This window comes from Ailuropoda melanoleuca, chromosome 3 (assembly GCF_002007445.2).
Source record: "Ailuropoda melanoleuca isolate Jingjing chromosome 3, ASM200744v2, whole genome shotgun sequence".
NCBI lineage: Eukaryota > Metazoa > Chordata > Mammalia > Carnivora > Ursidae > Ailuropoda > Ailuropoda melanoleuca.
The window spans coordinates 7365142-7391435 of record NC_048220.1 but is presented as its reverse complement, the minus strand read 5'-3'; the positions used below and the strand labels follow the sequence as shown (position 1 = coordinate 7391435).

General features: G+C 40.1%; 2 protein-coding genes across 8 annotated transcripts in view; one reads left to right on the top strand and one right to left on the bottom strand.

The window, feature by feature from the left end:
• The window catches only part of AP3S1 (adaptor related protein complex 3 subunit sigma 1), a 69664-nt gene extending 60331 nt beyond the window's left edge, over positions 1-9333 (bottom strand). Inside the window, exon 1 of one of the 4 annotated variants that reach the window (XM_034655897.1) lies at positions 9114-9333. In XM_034655897.1, the coding sequence (XP_034511788.1) occupies positions 9114-9182 (69 nt within the window). In that variant the 5' untranslated portion in view covers positions 9183-9333. The remainder of the gene's footprint in view (positions 1-9113) is intronic. The other 3 variants (XM_034655895.1, XM_034655896.1, XM_034655894.1) reach the window with 3 other exon arrangements.
• Positions 9334-9434: 101 nt separating this feature from the next.
• Positions 9435-26289, top strand: ATG12 (autophagy related 12). 4 transcript variants are annotated; one of them, XR_002144447.2, is made up of 6 exons: positions 9445-9823; positions 13376-13512; positions 18689-18751; positions 19361-19509; positions 20595-20693; positions 25991-26289. XR_002144447.2 is itself a non-coding variant. In XM_002928337.4 (4 exons), exons 1-4 carry the CDS (start codon positions 9661-9663, stop codon positions 19418-19420), a joined length of 423 nt encoding a protein of 140 aa, XP_002928383.1. In that variant the 5' UTR covers positions 9445-9660; the 3' UTR covers positions 19421-20514. The 4 variants fall into 4 exon arrangements, 2 of the variants coding, with proteins under 2 accessions (XP_034511784.1, XP_002928383.1); XR_002144448.2 differs by having other exon boundaries at positions 20545-20693; XM_002928337.4 differs by lacking the exons at positions 20595-20693; positions 25991-26289 and having other exon boundaries at positions 19361-20514.
• Positions 26290-26294: the final 5 nt, after the last annotated feature.

The window sequence follows — 26294 nt, the reverse complement described above, 5'->3', positions numbered from 1 at the left end:
ATAACTGTTATTATTAATTTTGTTATTAGTCTGTATTATGTGTAAGTATTCTCGTATTTAATCTTCATCAAAAAAAAAAAAACCACCTTATTCAAAATAAAAGTCCACAGTGGTAGGCTAGCTAGATAAATTATGATACATTATACAATGAACTATTATGCAATCATCACAAATTATTTTCTGGATATGACACCAAAAGCACAGGAGACCAAAAAAAAGATAAGCTGGACATTACCAAAATTAAAAACTTTTGTGCATCAAAGGACATTATCCTTTGAAAAAGGATGCCATCGCTTGGGTGAAAAGGCAGCCCATGGATTGGGAGAAAATATTTGCAAACCGTGTATCTGATAAGGAACTGGTTATCTAGGATATATAAAGAACTTCTACAACTCAACAACAACAACAACAGAACAACCAGGTCAAAAAATGGACAAAGGATTTAATATTAATATACATTTCCTCAAAGATACATGATCAGTAAGTACATGAAAAGATGTTCAACATCACTGTCATTACACAAATGTAAAACAAAATCACAATAAGACACTACTTCACAGCTGTTTGGATAGCTGTAATGAAAAAACTGAAAATAACAAGTATCAGCAAGGATGTGGAAAAATTAGAACCCTTGTGCATTGTGGTGGGAATGTAAAATGGTGAAGCTACCGTGGAAAATGGTACAGTAAATTCTCAAAAAAATTAAACACAGAATTACCACAGGATCCAGCAAATCCACTTCTGGGTGGAAAAAGAAGCAAAAGCAGGGACTCAAACAGGTATTTGTACACTCGTGTTCCCATGTATATCTAATGACCCATGTTCAGAGCAGGATTATTCACAACAGCCAAAAAGTTAAAGCAATCCAAGTAAACAATACGTAGTGTACGCATACATATAAAGGATCGACCAGTCTTTTTTAAAAAGTAAGGAAATTTTGACACAGGCTACAATATCGGTGAGCCTTGAAGACATTCTACTAAGTGAAACAAGCCAGTCACAAAAGGACAAATACTGTAGGATTCCTCTTTTATGACATTCCTAGAGTAGTGAAATTGGGACAAAAAATAGAACGGTAGTTGCCAGTGGCTGGGAGAAGGAGAGAATGAGTCAGTGTTTAATGTGTACAAAGTTTCAATTCGTAAAGATGAAGAAGTTCCAGATATGGATAGTGGTGTCAGCTGTACAACAATGTGAATGTACATAATGCCACACAGCTGTATGCTTAAAATGGTGAATTTTATGTATATTTTCTGATCTTAAAAAACTTGGAACCGTCACACTAAGATATTATTAATGACAGGAAATAGCAGAATATATTTGTGGGGGGATAAACTGGCAATCTTCCCCATTTAATTAGCACACAGAAATCTAAACAATTCAATGGGTCTGGCACATTGAAAAGGAGTCCTTTTCTCCTGGTTAACAAAGAGAACAATGACTTACAGCCAGAGATTCTTGAATTACACCAGGCTTCAAACAAGGCAGGAAAGATGTAAACGCTTCTCAGCACAAGAATAGAGGTGGTCTACGGGGCTTCACATCAACTGTGCTCACCTATAATTAAGGTTGTGAGATGTCTGAGAAAAATAAATGCTTTTCTTCGTGACTTCACAGGTGACTTAGGAAATGGAAGCAGCTTGATCACAGGTCTCATTAGTACCGAGGCTGCACAGAAGTGGGGCAGTCACTTTTACCTTCATTCGTCGGGCTAGCACGCCCACCTCTCTGGAGCCTAATGATAACTGGGGTAGAGAAGAAAATGACTGAGCAGAAGAAAGCATCACTGTCTATCCTGTAGAGACCAGAGGCACTGTTCAATTGTGCAAACTACAAGTGGGATTCAAGGCGAAATACCTCTTCTTGTGGAGAGCATATTGGGGATATGTCATCAGACTGAGAGAAATGAGAAAGGGGCTGGCCCTGTCCTTCTCTCCAGCCTCATCTCTTGCCACTCTTCCCTGTGATCACTCAGCTTGCCTTCTTGCTATTCCTCAACACCTACTTTGGTCCCATTTGAGGGACCCTGCACCATTTTCTGCCTGAAATATTCTTTCCTCAGCTGTTCTCACACACTCCCTTACCTCATTCGGTTCTTTTCTTAAATGTCATGTCATGAAAGAGGCTTTCCTTGATGATCTTACCTAATAGTCTCTCCCCCACCACTCTTTATCCCCTTTCACGGTTTCACTTTTCTTCAGGCTATCACAATTTTACATAATTTGTTTACTGTCTAGGTCCTATCACTAGAATGTAAAACTTGTAGAGCAGGGATGGCATCTGTCTTAGTCATCACATTACCTGTTCTTCGAACAGGGCCACACAAACAACAAATATTTGTGGAAGAAATATGGGCTGGGCAAGACAGAAAGAAGAGTGAACAACGGAAAGGTCAGGGAGTGTCCATAAAGACCAGTCCTCCTTTCAAAGCCCTACCTAGAAGTGCCTCCCCTTGAAGTCTTCAGAACTTACCACCTATTAGCTAGAATGTGGGCCTTTATTCCTCCTACCCAGCAATATCCTTCTGAGAGTTGTGTGATCTTTCTGTAAAAAAATTGGCTTACCTATACTTCATTTCAAAGGATTTGGTAAGGGGAAGGCTGATAAGGCAGACTGGGCAAGGAAAGAACAAGTGTAATTTATCCCAATGTGAGAGTTTTATGTGACAAGAGGATGGAAGAAGACTGACTCCTCTAGGTGGACTACAACTCAGAATCACCTTGGTTGACTGAAAGAAATCCACAACTCGCAAGTACAAAGACAACTCCAAGTGCTAAATACAAGAAACAATTCTTTGACTCTCCAAAGAAAATCAGCAAATATTTCTCTTCAGGATGAGAAAAAAGAAGGGCCCTCATACACTCAGGTCACATATATAAATACAATTTCATAAAAAGAAAGACATACACAGAGAAAACAATGAATGCAAATTACTGAAATGCTATTTACATTAATGTATTTTTAAACATTTTAACAATAGAAGTGCTAGATGTTAACATATTTGGTTATCTTAAAGCCACAAATGTTCTATAAATCCACCAACATTTTTAATGCATTCATTTATGTTATTAATGTCTAAAAGATATATATTCTACACTGGGACATTATAGGCAGAACTATAATAAATGTTAATAGTTAACTATGAATGGTGAAATCAAGATGACCTTAGTGATCTTAATACTTAAATATTTTCCACGTAGTCACAAAAAAGGAAATGTATTTACAAATTAAGTAATTTAACAGTCAACAGCTTTACTAAAGAAATATAATACAGCCACCCTATACAAGGCCTTCTGCTTCTCTGAAAGGCAGCGGAATGACCTCTAATGTTGTCTTATTTATAACCTTTCCATGAAAGCCAAAAATAACTGTAACCCTGAGCATTTTATTTCCTTCTTTACAATTTTCAACAGGCTTAATATTAATAAATACTAATTAATTAAAGCAAGACGTCAAGGATACTTTCCACAAAAACTATGATTATATTGGAATTTGAATTTTTCAGAGATCCTTTGATATAAGGAATACCTTGAACTAAGATCTTTTGTGGTACATGTTTAGAATCACTTACTATCAATATGTGTTTCCTGGTATTAACAACCTCAGAAGCAATGTAAAATTATGGGAGAAGAAATAATAGTATCTATTCAAAAGAAATAATGTGCACTACTCAAGAGGGAATAGTGACACCTGTTTGCCTACCCAACATCCATTCTCTCTTACACCTTTCCAACATAATACTAAATTCATTCATGTTTCCACCCTCAGCTCCAAGGGTGGATCCTGATTATCGTAAGCTATTATCTATCTGGGGTAGAACTGACCAGACTAAAGGCGAGGACATACTCCAGGCTGGCAGGAACAGATCACACTCTGCTTATAGACTAAACTGGTTACCACTGATTTCAGTGAGGAAACCAGGCTCTAAATATCAACTTTGTGAAGAGCAAGGAAGAGGAAGAGAAAGAAACTGGATCTGTGATGAAGTCATTAAATTGCTGAATCAAATAATTTTGGAATCTACTATTCTGTACTTCCTGTTATATATCCTATTATGGTTCTTTTCAAGCAAATTTAAGTCAGGCTACATAAAATGCTACTTATGCAGTCAAAAGCATCCTAATTAATATGGAAAGAAATGAAAAAATTTGGAATTCTCTTCTTAACAAAACAGCTCAAATAGTATATGTTACCATGTGTTAACACCTTAATCCTTAGAACTGTTGATAATTATATTTTGATCATAAAAAGAAGTTTAACTATCCCATCTGCCACACTGTCTGTCTTAAGAGTCACTAAGAAAAGATATCAGTAAACATGGATGCATCTTTCTTAAAAATTTAAAAAGGAAAAAAACCTTATATGTATTTATAATTTTTGCTTTTTACGTCAACAAATTCAAAAAAGAACAATCTTCGGTCCCTTCTAGGGCTTGCATTTAGTTGACAACAATAATCAGATTTAGTTTATAAGAAAACTGAGGCAACTCAAGTATATAACAGTTTGCAATTCACATATGAACAGTGCATTTTATGTATGCACAATCTCTGGTATCTGTGGAAACAACTACGATAATTCATATAAAAGAAAAACATGTTCACTTTATTTAAAGTCATATGTCATGGTTTATTAATAACAAAGGAATCAAAACCCAAGGGTTTTGTTTGATGGCTATATAAAAATAAATCTGGCTTATTAACTATATGTCTCATTAGTTCTTTATAGTAATACACAAATATTGCCAGGCAAGTATTAAAAGATCAAAGTTTACTGTTGCCAAGTTCCTGGGGCTAACCATCAATTAAAGAAACAATTAAACCAAGGAAAACTTTTGAACTTCTGCAATCATAGCTCAAGGAATTAGAGGACAAAAACAAGAGGTGATGGCATTCTGAATCCACCCCTGAATTCTTAATATCTGACTCTAGCAGAATGAACCAAAAACTTTAGTTTAGCAAAATAGATCTGTGACTTCATTTATATCAAACCTCACAGCAGCTGGGAGGCACAATCGAATCTAAAAAATCTAAAAATATATTACAGCAGGAAACGGAAATCTGCACTATTAAAGGGTAAAGATGAACATATAAATTGTTGTATCAGGAGGAAGGATAGGGGCACCTGGCTGGCTCAGTTGGAAGACCATGTGACTCTTGATCTCGGGGTTTTTGTGTTCAAGCCCCATGTTGGGTGTAGATTTTATTAAAATATAAATAATAGATAAATTAAAAAAAAAGACGAAGGATAAATGAGGAATGGAAATCCAATGCAATAAGGGAAACTGGTTGGCAAATGGTTCAACAGTTTTCAAACTGCTCAGTGCTAAACCGTTATTGTTGGAATCAAATCTCAGCATCTTATCAGGACCACACCCTTGAGGGCTGCTTAATAAATAACACTCAAAACTGTCAGCCTTTATCAGAAAGAACGAATTCTCAGCATTTGCTGCAACATGGACGACACTGGAGGAGATAATGCTAAGTGAAATAAGTCAAGCAGAGAAAGACAATTATCATATGATTTCTCTCATCTATGGAACATAAGAACTAAGATGATCGGTAGGGGAAGAAAGGGATAAAGAAAGGGGGGGTAATCAGAAGGGGGAATGAAACATGAGAGACTATGGACTATAAGAAACAAACTGAGGGCCTCAGAGGGGAGGGGGGTGGGGGAATGGGATAGACTGGTGATGGGTAGTAAGGAGGGCACGTATTGCATGGTGCACTGGGTGTTATACACAACTAATGAATCATCGAACTTTACATTGGAAACCGGGGACGTACTGTATGGTGACTAACATAATATAATAAAAAATCATTAAAAAAAAAAACTGTCAGCCTTGTTGAATATGTACTTCTTAGAAACGTCTTCAACTTACAACAGAAACAGCTGAAATAACAGCTATTCCACCATTGCTCTTATCCTGAAGGCATGAATTCTTAAAACTTCCAGTTAATGAAGGACAAAATTTTAAAAGGTGGAAGGAGCCTTAGGAAGTCACTTCTAATCCAAACTCCATATTAGACTAGGAGAATCTAATGAATACATTAAGCAAAGACTTTTGAGAGCTTTCTATATCCAAAATTTAATGCTGATTGCTAGAGGTGACACAAATATATCTAAAACCTGATACCTTCTCTCAAGGAATCTATAGGATGCCCCAAGGAATTATCGGCTGTGAAACCGAATACTGTACCATAATAAAGATAAAAATAAAATCCTAAGAACCAAGAGGAGTCATCCAGCAAGATAAAAAGCTTCAGGAAATGCTTAAGTGATGTTTGAGTTAAATGCGGAACAAGAGGTCAAATCTGCACATTTGGCAATGGAGGGGAAGGACATTCCAGGCAGTGAGAATAGAATAACTCTGAAGCCCTATACAAACAGACCTCATTTCCAAATACTCTTTCCTTCCATAGTCTGCTTTGGCCATGCTGTTTCTTGGTGTTCTTCAAACAGGACAGGATCTTCAAATAAGCATTCCTTTGCATCTGCCGCTCCCTCTGCCTGGAATGATCGACCCCCAGATACCTGAAAGGCTGGCTTTCTTACCTACTTCAAGTCTTTGCTCAAATCTCACCTTCTCAGTGAGGACTTACTTGACTGTCCTATTTGAAATAGTCATCCTTGGGGCGCCTGGGTGGCACAGTGGTTAAGTGTCTGCCTTTGGCTCAGGGCGTGATCCCGGCGTTATGGGATCGAGCCCCACATCAGGCTCCTCCATCATGAGCCTGCTTCTTCCTCTCCCACTCCCCCTGCTTGTGTTCCCTCTCTCGCTGGCTGTCTCTACTTCTGTCAAATAAATAAATAAAAATCTTAAAAAAAAAAAAATGAAATAGTCATCCTCACACTCCCTTGTCACCCTACCCCACTTTATTTTTTCCACAGCACTTACCATATATATATACACACACACACGTATATGTGTATATATATATATACACACACATATTCATTCTACTTATTAGCTTTGTCCACCCCCTGCCGAAAGAGCAGAAGTTATGTTTGCTCATTTCCAGATTTTAAAATGCTGCCTAGACATGGTAGGCATGAAATGAGTATATGCTGACAAACCGGCCAATGGAATAAAGGAATGGAAAAGACTTCCGCCCACAAATTTGGTTGTGATCTAGCAGGCGCAAATAAGTTCTGTTACATTATTCTTGACTAACAAAAACAAATATAGTTGCCAAACCCAATTTAGGAAAGACTAATGCTCAGAAACAGTTCCTGGCATACCCACTTCTACACGTCCAGTAAGCACTAGGTTTTTCTTTTTACACCTCTTAGCTCCCTGCTCCCAGTAACACTGTCACTAATGCAATGGCCAAAAATGACACCAGAATTGCCACTGACGCCAGAACCACCTCTTCCCACAGTAATCTTCACTGCTACCTCTAAGTAAAGTGTATTCCTGGATTTCCAAATTAAATACATCTTTCTGTCGATGCTTAAATTCTACACTACATGAGTGGTTACGCTGATATTATGAATTAGCCAGGAAACTTACTATTTTGAATACTAATATTAAGTGTAGCCATGAAAAAACACAGCTTTGATTTCTATTTCAGTATTGCAAAATACCTTTTCTATACTGCAAATGGATGGCCCAGGGAATACAGTTAAGAAAAAGATTCTTTCAATAAAGACCAGTACTATATTTTAAAGAAAATGGGTAACAAGGTACAGTTAAGGGCATTTTTTTTTCCACTCAGAAGAATCAACCACGATTTTATTCTGGGTTAAAAAACGATATCGAGTTCATAAACAAGAGCCTTAATATTTGAATTATACTACACTAAAACCAAACAGGAACAGGAGAAAATATTCTTTATCACCAGCAGAAGCAAAACTACTTAAGGAAATGAGGAATAAGCTCAAGATTTCTCACTTCAGCTAACACCTCCACAGACTGCATTATCATTTTAAGCGAAGCGACATATTCACATTTAATTTTTAACGTCAGGCATCACTTCCATCTGGGGTTTATCTGCACAGAAGTGCTAGCCTTGGCACAATTTCAATATTTAATTGAAAGTTCATTTCTGACTATAAGCAAAATGCCCCAATACGACCCAATAGTTAATACCTCTACATGAAACCCTACACTGACAGCTCAATTTTATGTTTTACCTTGTGAATTTTGCTTTCGGAGAGGCACCTGTCACCCTCCCTCAATCATTAAGAAATGACTTATCTTCACCCCCTTAAAACCTCCCGCATTATTTGCAACACCATTTACACTCCACGGAGAGTTTTACGAATATGACCATTCTTCATAAGTAGAAGAACAGCTACAAACGAGACCCAATTCCCTTCCGTAGAGAAACGCCAAGCCAGCAGCTGCCATCGTAACTTTCAGGTAGGGGAGAGTCACAACTGTCACGGGTCAAACGTCGCCAGTTATTGCAGGACCTCCTTCACGGCCACTAGGGGAAAAGCCCCATAAAAAAATGTTCGGTCCTCACTTATCTTTTTCTCTAATAACACCTGAAAGTCACACTGGGCGGCCGATGGCTGTGAGGCAGCACCCAGGAGAGACTGTCCAGAGCGAGCGCCGAGCCGAACGCAGGAAGCCCAAGTCCCTGCGCGACGAGAGGATTACCGGGAAAAACAGTAGCCCATCTGTCCCCAGGAGGAGAGGNCTCCACGGGAGGAAGGGTATCCAGTCCCTGGGCAGTTTCAGCCAGCACTAAAGCAAAATAAGCCCAGGAAAGCACTTCTCCAGATCTTCTGGTCAAAGCAACAACTTTCCTAAGCTGGCACAGGTCTTCCTACTCGGACAGCCGCGCTTAAGGACCGACAAGATTAAAGGGACTTCAATCAGTCGCGTGTTCAGTGGAGCACACCCCCACCGTCATTTAGCGAGCCCTGAGACCCAAGGGGAAGTGTCACCAAATGGCAGACAGATGCACGGGTCCAAGAAGAGGTGAGGAAGCGCGGGGGTGGGACGGATGGCCAGACAGCGGCCCGAGTCCCGCAAGGAGGGTGAGGCGTGTGGGGTCACGCCCCGTACAGGAGCCCGAGGGGGTCAGCCGGCCCGAGCGGCCGAAGGGAGGGAAGGGAGAGCGTGGGCGCTCTGAAGGGACGTGACGAAGCTGGGCCGCACTCACGAAACGCTGGTAGAAGCGGACCAGCCGCGGCTTCCCGTGGTTGTTGAAGATGAGGATCGCCTTGATCATGGCTGAGCCGGGCCGACCGGGTGGGCGCTGGGGGCCAGGGCGGGGGCGGGCGCGCGAGCCTCGCCTCAGGATCTCGCCGGCGATCCTTCCCCACCCGCCCCCTCCCGCACGCGCGCGCGCGCGCTCCCGAGCCGCGGGGCGGCCGGGGCGGGGCCGGGGCGGGACCTGCGAGAAGGGAAGCGGAAACATCTCCGGCTCCGCGGCCGCTTGTCAGAGAGGCGCCTGCGCACTTGGCGGCGCGCGGGTAAGTGGTTTGCAGACTCCTTCCGGAGGATTGTTGATGTGCAAAAGCTTAGTTGCGGTATTAACAGTCGGGGCTCTGCGACAGGTTCCACATAGAGGACCAACCGACAACTCCACCTTTCACCGTTAGGTTGGGTTCCCCCCACCACCACCACCTTAGCGACGCCCCCGGCGTAAAGCCCGCCCACCCAACGCGCTGAGCCACTACTTCCGCCCTCGCCTGCCACTGAGCAAGATGGCTGAGGAGCCGGATTCCGTGCTGCAGCTCCCTCCCTCAACTGCAGCTGATGGCGAAGGACCTACGGAGGTCTCCCCAGAAACAGCCACTCCGGAGCCCCCTTCTTCCGCCGCGGTCTCCCCGGGGACAGAAGAACCTGCCGGAGACACCAAGAAAAAAAGTAATGTTGAGAGCAGTTCCTTTCTAGGCAGGGGCGGGAGGTTGATTGAGATTGCGTCCGACTAGGTCCCTGGCGGGCAATAAAGGAGCGAAATTTAGAGGAGGGCTGGTCCCGGTCGTGGCTTTTGACCAACGGGGACAGAGGAAGTGTAGTTTTCGGCTTTCGGGACCTTTGAGTTGAGTGCTGCTCAGGAGAGCCGCCTCTGGACGCACCTTTGCGGTGAGGTGCGGGTCCGTGGCTGCCACGGTAAATCCACTCGAGTTGGCCGGACTGCGGCTTCTTGAAGGTGGGAGCTCAGTGGGATCTCGGGTGACCCCAGGGACTTACTATGGGACGTAATTATTTGATTAATGACTTAAGGTGTTAGGGATGGTCGGTAGCAAGGCTGGATTAGAATCCACGCTTCCGGCTAGTTCGCTGTTTCTTATATCAAAGTCCGTGTGAATTCACTCCGTGTACCAAAAAACAAATTTTACCAAGTATGAAGAATGTTAAGAGAAAATCTAAGCATAGGCATCGCCTCCCCCCCCCCCAAGACCATTTTGGAACCTTTATAAGCGAGTCATTTCATCGCTTGAATTAGTTATCAACCCTTCATTGCTTGAGAATTGGTTCCCCATTGTAAAACAGGGAAAATCCTAAGGAAGTCACTTGTCCTTGAGCATTCTATGTAGAGTTGCCTCTGAGAAAATCCTCAAATCAGCGATTTCTGATTTGGATTGGTTGACCCTAGGCCTCGGTTTTTCTCAGTCCACAGTTTTAAAGTGTAGCTATGGCATGTTTTCTACTCTGTGATCTCACAGCCTTTCAGTAGAATTTCAGTTTCTGCTGCTTTGGGAGAATTGTCTCCTGGCACCCTCTCCCTTTTAAGTCAGACCACCTCCACATTTGGGGGGAAACTTATTCTGTCATTTCCACGTGATGTCCTAGTAGAGTGACAGAAACCTGTGATTATTTCTGTAAAGAAGCACTAGAGTCTTTGTGAAGAATTCCATGATTTTTACAGATTCTTGTTCTTTTTTTCCTTCATTTTACTATAAGCAGAAACAGACTTTTCAAAGGTTTTTTGTTGTTGTGGAGTGTTTTTGTTTGTTTGTTTGGCGGGGGGTTGGCTTTGACAGCCTTAGTCAAAAGCTTACTACTTGACCCTGAAGATAGCTGAGTAAAACAGAAGCAAAAAATGAATGGCCCATAACCCAGATACGGCCTCAGGTTGTATGGCATGTTTTCTTTGGTCTGCATAGTTTTTTCTTTCTTTAAACCACCATTGAAAAGTAGTATTTTCATTTTCTGGCACTTGGGAGCATTTGAGTTTGCCTCTGTGATGAAAAACTTAGTTTCTAGCTATTGAATTTCTACCCTGAAGTGGTCATCCTTTTTTGAAGACCTCTTCTGATGGAAGAAGCTTCACTATTTCATATGCTCCACCTTTAGTTTAAGCTACAGAAGAATAAAGATTCCTGAAGCTGACCAAGGTTGTTAGTCCTTAGGAACTAATTAAGATTACTTGGGAGAGCTGCTTCCAGAAGATCCTCATGTAATTGATGTGGATACCTGTATTCTTGTAAATGTTGATTCTAATGTATAGCTATGGTTGAGAACTCAAAGCAAATCACCTTTAGAATTAAAAAAAAAAAGAGCTATAACTACAGTAAGTAACTTTCCTTCTCTAGCTTCATGCCTTCCCGCTCTTCCTCCTTCAGTTGTATATATAACTCACAATATTTTCTGCCTCACTTTACTGAAATACCCAGTTACAACTGAGTTATTGATAGGTCCCAAGGGATTAAGGGAGGTATGGAAGCTGAGTCAACCAAAATCTTCTGTTATCTCCCAATTCATTCATATTTAAATAACTGAAGCTATAATTATTAAATGGAGAAAGGAAGATAAACTTTAGCAGGAAGATAAATTGTCTGTGTCCTCTGTTCTAGGTGCCTTCATTCCAGGGGCAAACTTGAATAAATCGATTACAGTGAAGTGGTAGGAATCTCAGTTTTTAATACCAAAAAATGAGACAAGGAGGATGTAGTAGCATAGAGCTAACTTTAGGGGGCAGCAGTACACTATTTTGGTTTCAGTGTTACTTTTGATTGTAGTAGTCTGGATTTTTTTTTTAAGATTTTATTTATTTATTTATTCGTCAGAGAGAGAGAGAGAGAGAGAGCGAGCGAGCGTGCACAAGCAGGGGAGCAGCAGGCAGAGGGAGAAGCAGGCTCCCTGCCGAGCAAGGAGCCCAATGCAAGACTTGATCCCAGATCCATGGGATCATGACCTGAGCCCAAGGCAGAAGCTTAACCAACTGAGCCACCCAGGGATCCCTGTCTAGATTATTGAAACTTGATTTCTCTATCTGAAATCTTTTGGCTCCTAGTTGTATTTTCTTTTTAATACTTTTTGTTACTTTATTAAGTTTATTGTAGGAAACTTCATGGTTACAAAAAGCACAAATAAAATCCAGTGATCGTCTATAATGTCACTACTGAGAAGTAGTATTTTGGTGCATATTCCACATTTCTGTGAATATGTGTCTGTAGTGTTTTTAATGAAATTGATATCCTATTGTACATGTTGTTTTGTGTTTAGTACATTTTGATAATTTAGTCATACTGTTAAGTATGCTTTTATAATGTTTCTCTAGTGGCAGCTTAATAATCTTAAGGTTCAGTAAGTATGAGTTATGAGCTGATACTGTTCTAAGTACATGTATTAACTAATTTAATCCTCACAGCAACCTTGTGAGGTAGATGGTATTATCCTCATTTTACAAATGGAGAAACTGTGGCTCAGGGAGATTAAAAGCTTATCCCAATATGTGTACCTAGCAAGTGCAGAATCAGGATTTTTGAACCCAGGGAGTTTAGAATGTTAGTGCTTTATAAATTGTCAGAGAGTGTAATATCCTTTATTTAACCAATCTTCTAAATATCCTTGCTGGATATTTAGGTTTACCAAGGTTTTTTTTTGTTTGTTTTTCTGTAAAAATAAAAAATCTTCAACAAAGGTGAAATCCTTCTAAGTGACTCTTTTCACATCTCATCTTTTCTTAGACTAGATTCCTAGAAGTGTTATTGAGTCAAAGTATATCTTGAAGTATTTGGATATCTGTTACCATAATGTTCTCCAGAAAGGGTATACAGTTTTGCTTTCCCAACGGTGATATTGTCTACACTTTTATTGTTGTAATTTTACTAGTTTGGTCATTGAAAAAAGACATGACATTATCTAATGTATTTTTTCTTATTTTCTTTTCTACTATCTTTTCTTCTTCTATCTTCATTTCTTCTCTTTGGAATGGTCTGTTACATCCAAATGCATTTTAAAGGTCAGTTTCATGGGGAGACCTTTGTGGGACTATAGAATCAAGGGAAGAAATCCACAAAAGCATGATGAGAAAGAATATTACCTAACATTTCTACATCTTGGACATGCCTCCAGTATCATAAATACGTAAACAGCGTTTCGATTAATTGTTTAAGTTTTCTGAAGTCTTTTATATCACATTTTCTTTGGATGGTTCAGTGTAATTGCCTGTGTTTTTTTCTTTGACAGTTGATGTCCTGTTGAAGGCTGTGGGAGACACCCCTATAATGAAAACAAAGAAGTGGGCTGTAGAGCGAACCCGAACCATTCAAGGACTCATTGACTTCATCAAAAAATTCCTTAAGCTTGTGGCGTCTGAACAGTTGGTATGAGAGCAACGGTGATCATTTCCCTACATAAATTCAAGTAGTTCCTAGGCAACTATGAATAGTTGTTGTACTTAGAAATGAATATGGAGCCACATATGTTCCTTTAGTAATGTCTTTATTTCTTTTGTTGATGGAATTTCTGAACTTTATTGAATTCTGGGGAACTCCAAAATGAAATGATTTTTAGATTTGCTTTTACAGTGTGAACTACTTTTTTACCTACTGTATTGGGGTTTGGGGTTTTTTTGGTTTTTTTTTTTTACGTACTGTATTGTTGTTGTTGTTTTTGTTTTTTTTGTTTTCTCAAGTCACTAAATGCCCATGCAGAAAGATCTCTCATAAAACATTAGTACGGAGAAGTTCTGGGTTTTTTAAAATTTGTTTTGCTATCAGTGTTCCTTCCCAATCTGCTTGAGGTAAGCAATATATTTTTTGCGATGTCATGGAAGAACTAAGAGAGATACCTATTTCATAATATAGTACATGGTAAGCACTTTGTGGTGGCAATTCTAAGGATTAATATTTTAAATGTCATTTGTTTTTAACTTGGTATTTTACTACAGAATTTTATTTTATTTGTCAGAGAGAAAGAGAGAACGAGCACAAGCAGGGGGAGCAGCAGGCAGAGGGAGAAGCAGGCTCCCCACTGAGCAAGGAGCTCAATGTGGGACTGGATCCCGGGACCCTGGGATCATGACCTGAGCCAAAAGCAGGCACTTAACTGACTGAGCCACCCAGGTGTCCCTTTACTACAGAATTTTAAATGGCTACATATGTTTGGTATTTTTTGGTCACATGTTATAAATAATATATCATACACCTTTATCTGCAGATCACAATCTTGGTCAGTATTAACACAGGTAGTATATGAATAGTTAGGTAAATGAGGAATCACTAAGTATTTTTAAAATATAAATTAAGAGTTTGTGTGTATTAGTGTTGGGGAAGGATGTAGTTGCTTATGAACTTAGAAGTAAGAATGCATAACATGAGTGAATTAATCTATTAAAGTGATATGTGTTGGAATTTCTTTCATTGAGGAGGAAGAAACTGATCTGAGAGTTTGGCTGTAAGTGGCTCTCATGAAGGGGTTATAGGTACAAAAGTAAGTACAAGGTAGGTCAGTCACTAGAAGGTATTTGAGGTGGGAATAGCATAGAGCCAAAGATTCCTCCAGAGGAAGTTGCCTTTGTGATCAATTAGAGTGAGAAAAGCCTGCTTTGTAAGAGTGCCATATAGAATTTAATTTAAAAAATACCAGAGATGGGTGGAAGATTATAATGTCATCCACATGCATATGGTAGCTAGAACCTCAGGAGCAGAGGACTTGACTAGTATCCAAGTCTAAATGGAAGTTAGGGGACCGAGGACATGGACTTGAGAGAAATGAGCAGAGGCTGTCTGTACTAAGGGTGCAGCCTGAAGAGATGATGAAATACAAAACCAGAAGAGTACCAAGTAATTGAGGCATTACTATAAGAAATCTATGAATAGAAAATGAAATGATGCTATGTCCTATGTTAATGTTAGAGTCTTGACTCTTTGTGTTGCCTATATTCTGCAGTCTGAAAGGACTTGATTGAAAGCCATATGTATTAGGTTGAAGCATGTAAAATTGCCATCAGTCAACCATTATAACATAAAAATAGCAATTTCATATGGTTGAACTTTAAACCTTTTTAGTGAATCTGATTAGTTCTTTCCATTTAAGCAATAGGTAACAAACAAAAGTAGAATCATTTTGTCAGTTTCCTAGACTGAACTAGAACTCACATCTGACTTTCATCTAGCTGTACCCCACAGTATTTTAAACAGAATGGATGTGAAGGAAAATACAATGTTAGGGATTCTGTGAGATAGCAGTGGTGTCAGAGGCATGATTGGATCTTCAAATTCACACAAAAATGTTGCTGACTAGACAGCAAAACCAAAAAACAGTTGATCGGTATTCGGAACAAGCCTAGATGAAGGAGTATCCTCATGAACCCTAAAATGCATGGTATCACCAAATGTGCCGAAAGAAGCAATAGAATTGGCACGTGGCAGCACTGAGAGAAGAACCTGATCTAGCCAGCAGGTATTCACTGGGAGGTAGAGGAGGCCAATTTAAGTGTGGTAGCTGAAATTGAGAGGGTTTCCTTCTCTCCAGTAGCAGGTGATTACAGTGCCTCTGCCTCAAGGAGGACTGAAGGGGCTGGAGCAGTCTAGCCCCAGAGGGCTCTCCAAACAGAGTCAGTAGGGCTCCCTCGCAGGACAAGACTCCACACTGAAGAGGAACTTCTGGAAGTGAAACAAAATTGAACAGAGTTAGGAACATGAGAGAAGAAGGAAAGAGAAAGACCAGATCAACGTGGAGGAGAACAGAGTGGAAAGCTAAAGTTGAAGAAAGCTCAGTACATACAAAAATAAGCAACGGAGGGGCGCCAGGGTGGTGTAGTTGGTTAAACGTCTGACTCTTGGCTTCTGCTTGGTCCCGATCTCAGGGTTGTGAGATCGAGCCCCACGTCAGGCTGTGCCCTTCGCGCAGAGTCTGCTTGAGATTCTTTCTCCCTCTCCCTCAGACCCTCCCACTTGTGTTTTCTCTCTCTCAAATCCATAAGTAAATCTTTAAAAAAAAGAAATAAGCAATGGAGAAATATCAAGGTCAAATCCCATACAATGTTATAAGAAAGAAAAATAACATTCCTAAAGACAAAGCATGCCAGAAAGATATGCCTGTGATACAGGTCAATAACTGTAACTTTAAATTTCAAAACTTGTCTAAAAGACATTAAGAAAATGATACAAGATGTGAAAGAACAACAGAAATCAGCGTTAGGAAAACTCAACTGAGTGACAGATCTCAGGGAGAGAATTACAAATAAAAGTTATTTCAGAAATGGATATGTTCAGAAACATAAGAGCAAATAACCAATGATGCCTTAGGAAAAATAGAAGGCAAAAAAAACCATTTTTTTTTTCGTAGTGGGGGAGAGAATCTTAAGCAGTCTCCACGCCCAGTGCGGAGCCTGATGCAGGGCTTGATCTCACCGACACCGAGATGAAATCAAGAGTCAGATGCTTAATTGACTGAGCCACCCAGGAGCCAAATAAAGGCCAATTTTTTTTAATCAAAAAGAAAGGCAAAAAAAGATTTCAGAAAAGGAGGTAAATAATTGAGTATGAACAAAGGACAGTGAACATATGGATAATGGGAACCCCTGAAAAGTCAAAGGAACAAAACGAATATTTAAAAGTAAAAATCAAGGGAAATTTCTTAGGAAGATTTGAAACTACGTATTGAAAAATTACCTGAGAATATCAACAAAGAATAGCAAGCACCAAGAAATATTCTGGTAAGATTAACCAGGCTTGAAATAAAACAAAAACCTCCTTTGGACATATAGGGGAAAAAAGAGGACGTGACTTTGAAAGAAAATTAGAATATCGTCAAATGTTGATAGCAAAGTTATAAGGAAAGAAATTGTAAGATACGAATTTTATATGCAACAAAGCTAGTTTTTAAAGTATTTATTTTAGAGAGAGAGAGAGAGAGGCCACACTTTGTGCAGTTTTCAGCACATAAGAGACACTCAGTGACTATTTGCTAAAATAAACTGTCATGGAGAGCCTTTCTCCTAATTTAAAATGTACCAAGAGTAAAACCTCTGTCCACTCAAAGTGCCAGGAGCTAAACACAATTATTATGTATGTATTATAGGAAATTCACATTAAAATGCACACATTTCTGTTAAGTTTCTGAGTTTTTATGTTAGAACATTACTCAGTCTTAACCATGAATTGATAATTAAGCATGGACTATTTTGAAATAATTTAATCCTTATAACTAGTGTCTGTTGAGTACATACACCAGGCACTGATACATGATATGTCCTATCTCATTTTACCTTTCCCAGCAGCCCCATGAATCACAGGTACTGTTATTTTCCACATTTACAAATAAGGGAAGAGGGTGAGAAAGGTTATTTGTATTTGGAGCCAAGATTCAAACCTCGATCTATCTCAGTAGAGCTTCTGTTCTTAATTACCACACTGTATTGCCTCGGGGAGAAATGGAAGCAATATTTATTCTTCTTATAGCTGGACCCGTGTAGTGTCTCTTAGGCACCTATTCCAGTACTGTTTTTTTCTTTTAAGACTATGTTAAGCCCAGGAAATTTTAGTCTTAGAATTTGATTACAAAGGAAAATTGAATTACCTGCAAATACTGTTTTTTGTTTTCTAAAAAAGAAAATTATCAAAAGCCACTTTGACACTGTGGCCTTTTGTTTCAGGATCTTCGGAAATGTTTTTTGGCTTTGTTTCTGGTTTTTTAAAAGATTTTATTTATTTATTTGAAAAAGTGAGCACAAACAGGCAGAGGGACAGAGGGAGAAGGAGAAGCAGACTCCCCACTGAGTGGGAACCCAATGTGGGGCTTGATCCCAGGACCCTAAGATCATGACCTGAGCTGAATGAAGGCAGTTGCTTAACTGACTTAGCCACCCAGGCACGCCCAGAAATGTTTTAAGTACTAGAAGTGTTTTAGTAAAAATAGACTAACTGAAGCATTAAACAGTGAATCCTTTAAAGAACAAGACTATGTTACTTTTTTACTTCATTTATGTTACTTTGGTTTTTTTTTTTAACCTCACATGGCGGAAAGTGACTTAATAGTAGTGGTTCTTCACTTGAAGTTCAGTACCTTTGAGAGTTTTCAGAGGTGATAAAGGTAAAAATATATGTATATATATCTCTCCAGCCATGTGTGTCATTTACCACCCCCTCCAGAAAAGTGCACAAATAGCTCAAATACTAGATTTCTTGATTTTGGGCTGTGTGTAGAATTTCATTAGGAGAATTCTGTCTTTAATTACGAGTAAGTGCGAAAATTAATATTTCCAGTAATTACTTTCTTCAATAAACCTTCAAATGCTATTTGTAAAAACAATATTTAAAAGTCGGAAACCACTGTTCTAGGACCAGAAATTCTGTCACTTTGAATCCTCCAGAGGGAAGATAATGATTGATGTTTTGAGAGATCTCATTAGTTGAGTAAGTTATTAGAATTAAAGGAGTCTAGGACAGCTTTTTTCAATTCTGAAGACAAATTGAAATAGCTGACTGAACCCAGAAAAGTGAAGATTAATCAGGATACCATTAAAAATGAATCATCTTTTTTTCTTTCTTGCAGTTTATTTATGTGAATCAGTCCTTTGCCCCCTCCCCAGACCAGGAAGTTGGAACCCTCTATGAGGTAATACATCAGTACTTTGTTTTCTAATGGAGTCTGACATCTGTGTCTATTACGTGATCATAAACTCAGAACATTTTAAGAGATGATTTGCCATTCTTAGCTGTCATAAAAGAATTATTTGTTATATCTAACACTTAGAACATAGTTGGATCTGAAATTATAGTGATGGAAGAATTAAGAAATGAATAATACCAACAGAAGATGACTTTGAAGTACAGTAATCCAGATCTGCCCCCGAAGACGTTGAAAAGGAAGGCTACGTAATGACTTTATTCAACATTCTGGTGTTTAGTGGCCATAGTCATTGAGTGTACACACTAGCACCACTACTAGAAAACAGTACATACCTTATAGTCAGAGATGTAGGAAAGGGACAAGGTAATACGCAAGCCCACCTGTGCCTAAAATGCTGGGTTTTATTAAACATTTGTGATTACTGATATGAGTCCGAGAGTAACTTGGATCTTTTGAAAGAAATAGTCTTGTAGATAACTTACGCGGGCGGATGAGGGTATTTAAGATATACGTAACATTGTTTCCTTAGTTTCATCTAGGAATAATAAAAATTACATGGAGTTTAATTTTTTGCCTTTTTTTTTCTTTTTGTAGTGCTTTGGCAGTGACGGTAAACTGGTCCTACATTACTGCAAGTCTCAGGCATGGGGATGAAGTGCAGAGAAAAAGCCCTTGCTACCCAAAAGCATCTCCACAAAGGAAGCAGCTCTGGAAAAAGTTGATACTTGTGACAAGAGACTTGTGTATGTGATCTACACAGCATGTATCCACTGTGAATCATGTTTATGCATAAAGAAATCCATAGAGTAGATGGACTCACAAAAATGTGATTTGTATTAATTCACAAATCATCATAAAAGATTGGCTTTACAGTTTACCCATTATTACGACAACTACTGCTCCAGATCGGCCACCAAGGAGTTGAAAAAGAGACTAAGACTGTTACCAACCAGAATTGTTATCAGTTCTCAGTGACTGAAATTGTTTACTTGTAGAAAGAACACTCAGCTGCTTTTTTCCCCACTGTGAAAGTCAGTTTTCTAACGGATTCTTTTTTGTGCATATTCAGGGAGTTTGAGCCATGGGTTATGCCTTTTCTCCTGTACGGTTAGATCTACAGTGTTAGGCAATAGTCCCATTGACCTGCTGGCTTTGTGTCTTACACGCCAGTAGGGGGCAGCCTAGCTGGCAGAAGGAGTTAAGCGGTTTGGTTTTATACCTTTGCCAGATGATAATGGAGGAAAAAAGCGATTCCTGCTAATTTCTAGCAAACATAGCCAAGACAATGCATGTTGACACACTGAAAAGCTGCTTTAGAGAATATGCGTGGTTTAGAATTATTTTATTGGGAAAACAGAAGGAATTTTACAAATTGTGACAGTTGAGTCACACAACTCTTTTCAGTCCTATCATATAAATGATTGTGAGTCCTAATGGTTCTAACTGTGGTGTTGCTTCATGTCTTACTTTTACATTGTCAGAAGCACTCAGTAAACCTGGCAACATCTTTGAGTTTTTTGTAATCTGTTTTCTAACTTGAAAACGTTTACTCGAATAATTGGATAGCCTTAGGTTCCATATGTATTTCATGCTATGACTAAAAGTCCCATTTTCCCTGATTCTATTAGACTGTTAATTGCTTGAAGTGAGATTCTGTATTATATCATTCTGTATTATAATGGTAATGCAGCATTTCAAAAAGCATTCCAATAAATTGAATGGAATGTCCAAACAGGATCTAAGATATATACAAGAATTCTGAGTGTTTATTTTCAAAGGTAATGAGAAAATCGATGTCTGCGATGTCATGCTTTATCCTACTGTGCAGTGGTGACCCAGCTGTATACTAGTGGAGTCCTGTGCTCCCACCTTTGATGCTATCCATGCCAAGGATTTCATCGTGAGGTCCCCATCGTTAGTGTCTAAGGTAAGCTGAGCATGTTTATGTGTGAGCCAAATAAGATTTGATACTTCGTGGAATATGATTTCCTAGAAGTTTGAACCCTCAAGGGACCTTAAATACCTGTTCTTCTCGGATTAGAGAACTGAAAGTGCAGACCATGCCTTAGATTGTATGGCGTCAGTCAACGTGATTTCTGTGCGAAACCCAAAGTGGGCAGGTCTCTGGTGTGCAGGGGGTATGAAACTGAAAATCGCCCTTCCTGCGGCTTCTGCTTCGTTTCCCAAGGATTATAATATCCTGGGTAAGCTTCTGGCACTGGGGAAGTCAGCTACAGACCACATAATGGAAGGGAAAGTATTCAAAACTGTTCAGCAGGTGTAGTCTTTCTCTACCATATCATCCAACCCACGCTGACTATTCACTGTTCCCTGAATGTGCCTTGTGCTTTGTTTCTGACATCTGCCCATGCATTTCACTTGTGGAAATGTATGTAGGACTTCCCCCGCTTCAAAGCTTACCTCTCTGCCTAATTCTGATTTCGACTTTTCCTTAAAGCCTGTCTGAACCATTCAGGGTACTCTCCCTCAGAAGCACACGCAGCGAACTTCCACTATTACAGCCCTTCTGCAGACTGTATTCTAAATGTGCATATAACACCTTTCATGGTTGTAATGTGCCTGAAAATTGGATGCTTTTTGGTTTTTTATTTGGTACCCACACATAATATTTAGTACATATTCTTACATATGTAATCAAAATCCATTATATATTGAATGAACTTTTTAAATATGACTTGCAAAGTGTTTAACGTGGCAAAGCAACATTAAAGGAAATCTTAAGGTTTTATATGGCGGAAAATGAAAATATTTGCAATGTGTGTACGGTTTTAATATCCAGTGTGTATGAAGAAATTTCAGTTGGAGGAAAAAAATCTGAAAAATGAGCAAAAACATTAAAATGCAATTCATAAAAAAGGTGGGTGGGGGGATGGGTGGAGTAGTGATGGGGATTAAGGAAAGCACTTGTGATGAACACCAGGTGATGCATGGAATTGTTGAATCACTATTTTGTACACCTGAAGCTAACATACCACTGTTAACTATACTGGAATTAAAATTTTTTTAATTTTATAAAATTTATAAATTTAAAAATTTTATTAAATTTTTTTAAAATTTATAATACAGATGCCTAATAAAGCACAAAAAGTATAGAGCCCCATTACTTACCCAAATAACTATGAGGTGCTAATTGTCACCTGTCACAGTGGAAGTCGTAGGAAAACAAGTGGGAAGCAGTGTATCTGTGTCAGTATTGGCAAAGTTGTGCGGAAATAAGTCCCGTCATATTCGTGGTGCGTGAGATATGAATGGACACTACATCTTCAAGGGGCAGTTAGGCAAAATCTATCGAAAGCCTTGAAACAACTCTACTTGTACCTTCCTTTTGTTCACTCACATACTAAGTGCCTGTTATGCCCTCAGCTTTGGTATGAAACAAGATCCCTATTCTTAGCACTTTTGTTCTAATTAGGTTTTCAGATTTAAACTGAAATCTTGATTTTTTTAACTTGAATTTTTAGAAATAATGGAAAGCAAAAAGATTTGGTACCAGATAATAGATGTACCTCTGTTTTCTTACATAATGTTAATAAAAAATAAAACACGAATGTTTAAGCAAGTTAGAAGGGTCCTTATAAATCCACAGTTCCTGTGTGTCCCCATGGCGGATACACATGAAGCGTATGTTGACTACTTGCAGCGATCACCATAAGGAAGGCCCTATCATTTTGAGATGGCTCTATTCCTTACACAACTGTCTTCCTGTCTTCTCTTCCTCCTGCCTCTTCCAACCGTTTACTGTTTGTTCTATTACCTAGATCTTTAAAAGTTATCTTTTTCCTCATTCCCATCCCCAGTCACCCTAAATCTTCTCTAAATCAATGGCAAATCTGTTCCTTCCAGTCTTTGGAACTCATTTTTTTTTAAAGATTTTATTTATTTGAAAGAGTGTGAGAGAAAGAGAACACAAGAGGGGGTATGGGGGGCGCAAGGGGAGAGGGAGAAGCAGACTCGGGGCTCTGGGCTCAAGGATCATGACCTGAGCTGAAGGCAGATGCTTAACCTACTGAGCCCCCCCTCCCCCTCCAGGTGCCCCATTGTGACTCAATCTTGATCCCTCTCTAACAACCCACTTCCAAATCTGCAAATCCTGACAGCTTTACCTTCAAAACCTGTTATAAAAACAACCATTTCTCTCTTCTGCCCCTACTCTGGCCAAAGCCACTGTTATCTCTCAGATGGTTGTTAATAGCCAGCTAATTGGCTTCCCTTGATCTGCTTGCTCTCCGGCCAAAATCCCTGAATGGCTTCCGTTGTCCAGCGAGGGCCTATTTAATTTGTAGTCGCTACTTCCACGCCCTGCTGCCCACATCCATGTTCATCAAACACTTAGAATTTCCTCCCAGGGCTTTTGCATCTACCGGTAAACTTCCCCCACAAGACAGCTACAAGTCTCACTCACTTCTTTCAGTCCCTGCTGAAATACCACTTCATCAAGGAAGTGTTCCCCTGAAATCCCTAAAATGACAATTCCTCACCACCCTCTCTACCCAGCTTCTCCTGCCATATTTGTCTCCATTATATTTTGTGTACATTATGTGTCCGTTTCTCCCTGTATACTGTAATATTTGTTGGCGTGTCTGCCTTCCTCACCCCCACCCCCACACTTACTAGAGCATAAGCCCTGGAAGGGCAGAGCCTTCATTTTGTGAAGAGTGCTTGGCGGAGAGCACATGCCTTTTAAAAATGTGTCGAATGGACGGATAGAGCATTACTTCCAGAACTTTAGCAACTCTCGTTCCCTTCTGTGGATATCTACCCAATGTCAGTGTCTGAAAACGTGATAATCATTGCCCTGGGCAACGCCCAGTACAGTCCAACTACTACTTCCCTGGATCCGGGTATTCTTCTTACGTTAATAGAGCCTGCACTGTCAATCATTTTCCTTCTCTTCTTCTAAATTCTTCTTCCTCTTCCTCCTCCTCCCCTTCCTCCTCCTCCTCCTTTCCAGCAGTGTAACTGTTCTGGGAAGAATTCAGGGGTCCTTTGCACAGAAACCAAAAACAATTGAGAGAAGTCAGCTGGAGTTGAACTCACTACCCCAGGATCCCGAGAAAACCTAGCAATCAAATTATTCTAGCCAATTACCTCTGTTTTTCCTAACTTTGTAATTCATGCATACACAAGGCACTGTGTGCTGGGCACTGAGGGGGATATAAAAATAAAATGTAAGCAGAGCCTGTCCTAAACTTTCTCTGTGTCACATTATGATTCGCATAAGCAACTGCATTACATGCTCTGATGTAATAAGTGCCCTAAGAAGGATGCTGATTATCGCCCCAGTTCAGGGCGAGATACAGCTCTCTTGAGAGAAAAGCATTTGAGCTAAGACCTTAAGGTAAGATTTGGATATATGGAAATGGCCTTCTAGAATCTAGTCACGAGGAAAAGCTTAAGCAAAAGAATGAATTGGGTACACACGAGATAGTGACTAATTCCATTTTGCTGGAAGATATATTTGTAAAAAGAAAGAAAGGAAGAAAGAAAAAGAAAAGAAAGGGAGGAAAGAAGGAAGGAAGGCAGGCAGGCAAAAGTTGGAGAACTTTGAATGCCAGACTTGACAAACCTTGTGTGTTGGAAGTAAGAGTTATTGAAGGGATGCCTGGGTGGCTCAGTCTGTTAGGCGTCTGCCTTCGGCTCAGGTCATGACCCCAGGGTCCAGGGATAGAGTCCTGCGTCAGACTCCCTGCTCAGTGGGGAGTCTGTCCCTCCTCCTGCTTGTGCGCTCCTGTGCACGGGCTCTCTTCTCAAAATAAGTAAAAATCTTTAAAAAAAAAAAAAAAGGTTATTGACAATATCTGACTAGGAAATGATATGATTAGTTGTTGCCTTAGGATAATGAATTAGTGTTTGTGAATAAAGGATTCACCCCAAGGTGGGGGGTGGGGGTGGGGTGCTAGAACCAAGGATGCCGATTTAGGGGGTCTGCAGTAATCTAGCCAAAAAAGATGCTTAAGCAAGTGTAGTAGCCATAGCAATAGAAAAGCAGGAGATCATAAAAGATACGGAGGTACCACATTTGGCATTTGGTAGACAGGTTTGAGAATGAAGCAAAGGAAAGGAGTAGACCACGGTGGATGTGGTTTTGGAGCCTAGGTGGCCTCACAGCAGAAATAGAACCTCCAGGAGTTGAAAAGCACGCTTGAAAGGAGTTTCAAACATGCTGCATGTTAGACAGGGCCAAAGGATGTTAAACAGAACTTGCTCTCAGTATATAAAATTAGGGAAATGTGGGAGGCATCCACATAGAAATGGCCAATGAAATTGGGTTCGTGGGAAGATGTAGAGAAGAGAGGCAATGATACCAATGAGTGAATAAGGCTATATTAGGTTAAGATTCTTGAAGTCTTTGAAGGTCAAGAAGAGCCAGTGAAAATAGATTAGGATAGCTGAGATGAAGTGACTAAGAGACTCAATAGCAAACACAAGAAAAAAATTTTTCGAGTAAGCAATAAAAAGTGTAGGAAGTACTCTGTCCCAGAATACTTCAATGAACCTCCTCTCCCCAACCGGTGTCACGAAAGGTTGGCTTCTAAGGTGCTTTCTACCTCTTTTTGAACAATGGTGATTGAACTGTCATTTTGACTCCCTAACAACATTGTTAATACAGTGTAATCAGTTTAAACAGGGATGTTTAAGACTTTAGGTGGCACAAGTAAATTTAAATATATAGACACACATATATTGAAGCAAAATGGGGGTGGGAGCATGGGGAAAGACCTGTCTTTGAGAAATGTAGGCCTTTAATAACCTTGAATCCGAATTATTCCCTGGGTCCGTTTATAATGAGACAGAGTGATTCTATACTTGCCTTTCTTCTGTCCCCCACACTTAATTTCATTCATATTCACTTTGTGTCGTCCACAAAGCCTGCTGAGTGCCTTGCATAGCATAGAAACGCGTTTCCCCAACCAGTAGGCTCTTTTCAAGTGCACGCCTCGATTTGGTTTTAACAGCCTGATTAGAACCGTCTAAATTACTGCTTTAGGAGCCATTCATGATACGTCCGGTCTCTGCACCGAATATATTATTTTAAAGGAGATGTTTGATTTTAAAATCGAAGAGGGGTCCCCTGGCCTTCCATCGTCTCCCTAATCTTGCTCGAGCACCGAGTGTCCTTTGTGAAAATGTATTTGCATCACAGTACATTTACATTCTTTTCAAGAAACACTTCCACTTTTTTTTTCTTTCTTTCCCACCTAGCCCGGAGCGTGTTTTGGGTACTTGCGATCGACGACACGGTAGCTCTCCAGCCAGGGGGTGGACTCCCTCGTCAACCTTGGCAAGCAAGTCCAATTCCTCAGCTCTATTTCGGAGGGAGGGTCCCCTGCCTCCCCGCTCCTTAGCGGCCCCTCCCCCAGCCTTCCCGTGACCCCCCCCTCGGGTCCACGTCCTCGCGTGGCGACCCGCGGCGGCGGAGAGGAGACTCGCAGGGCCGCGCGGGTGGGGAGGGGGCGCGGGCCGAGGGACCGGGATGGGCGGACACGTCGCGCCGGGCTGAGGTGGG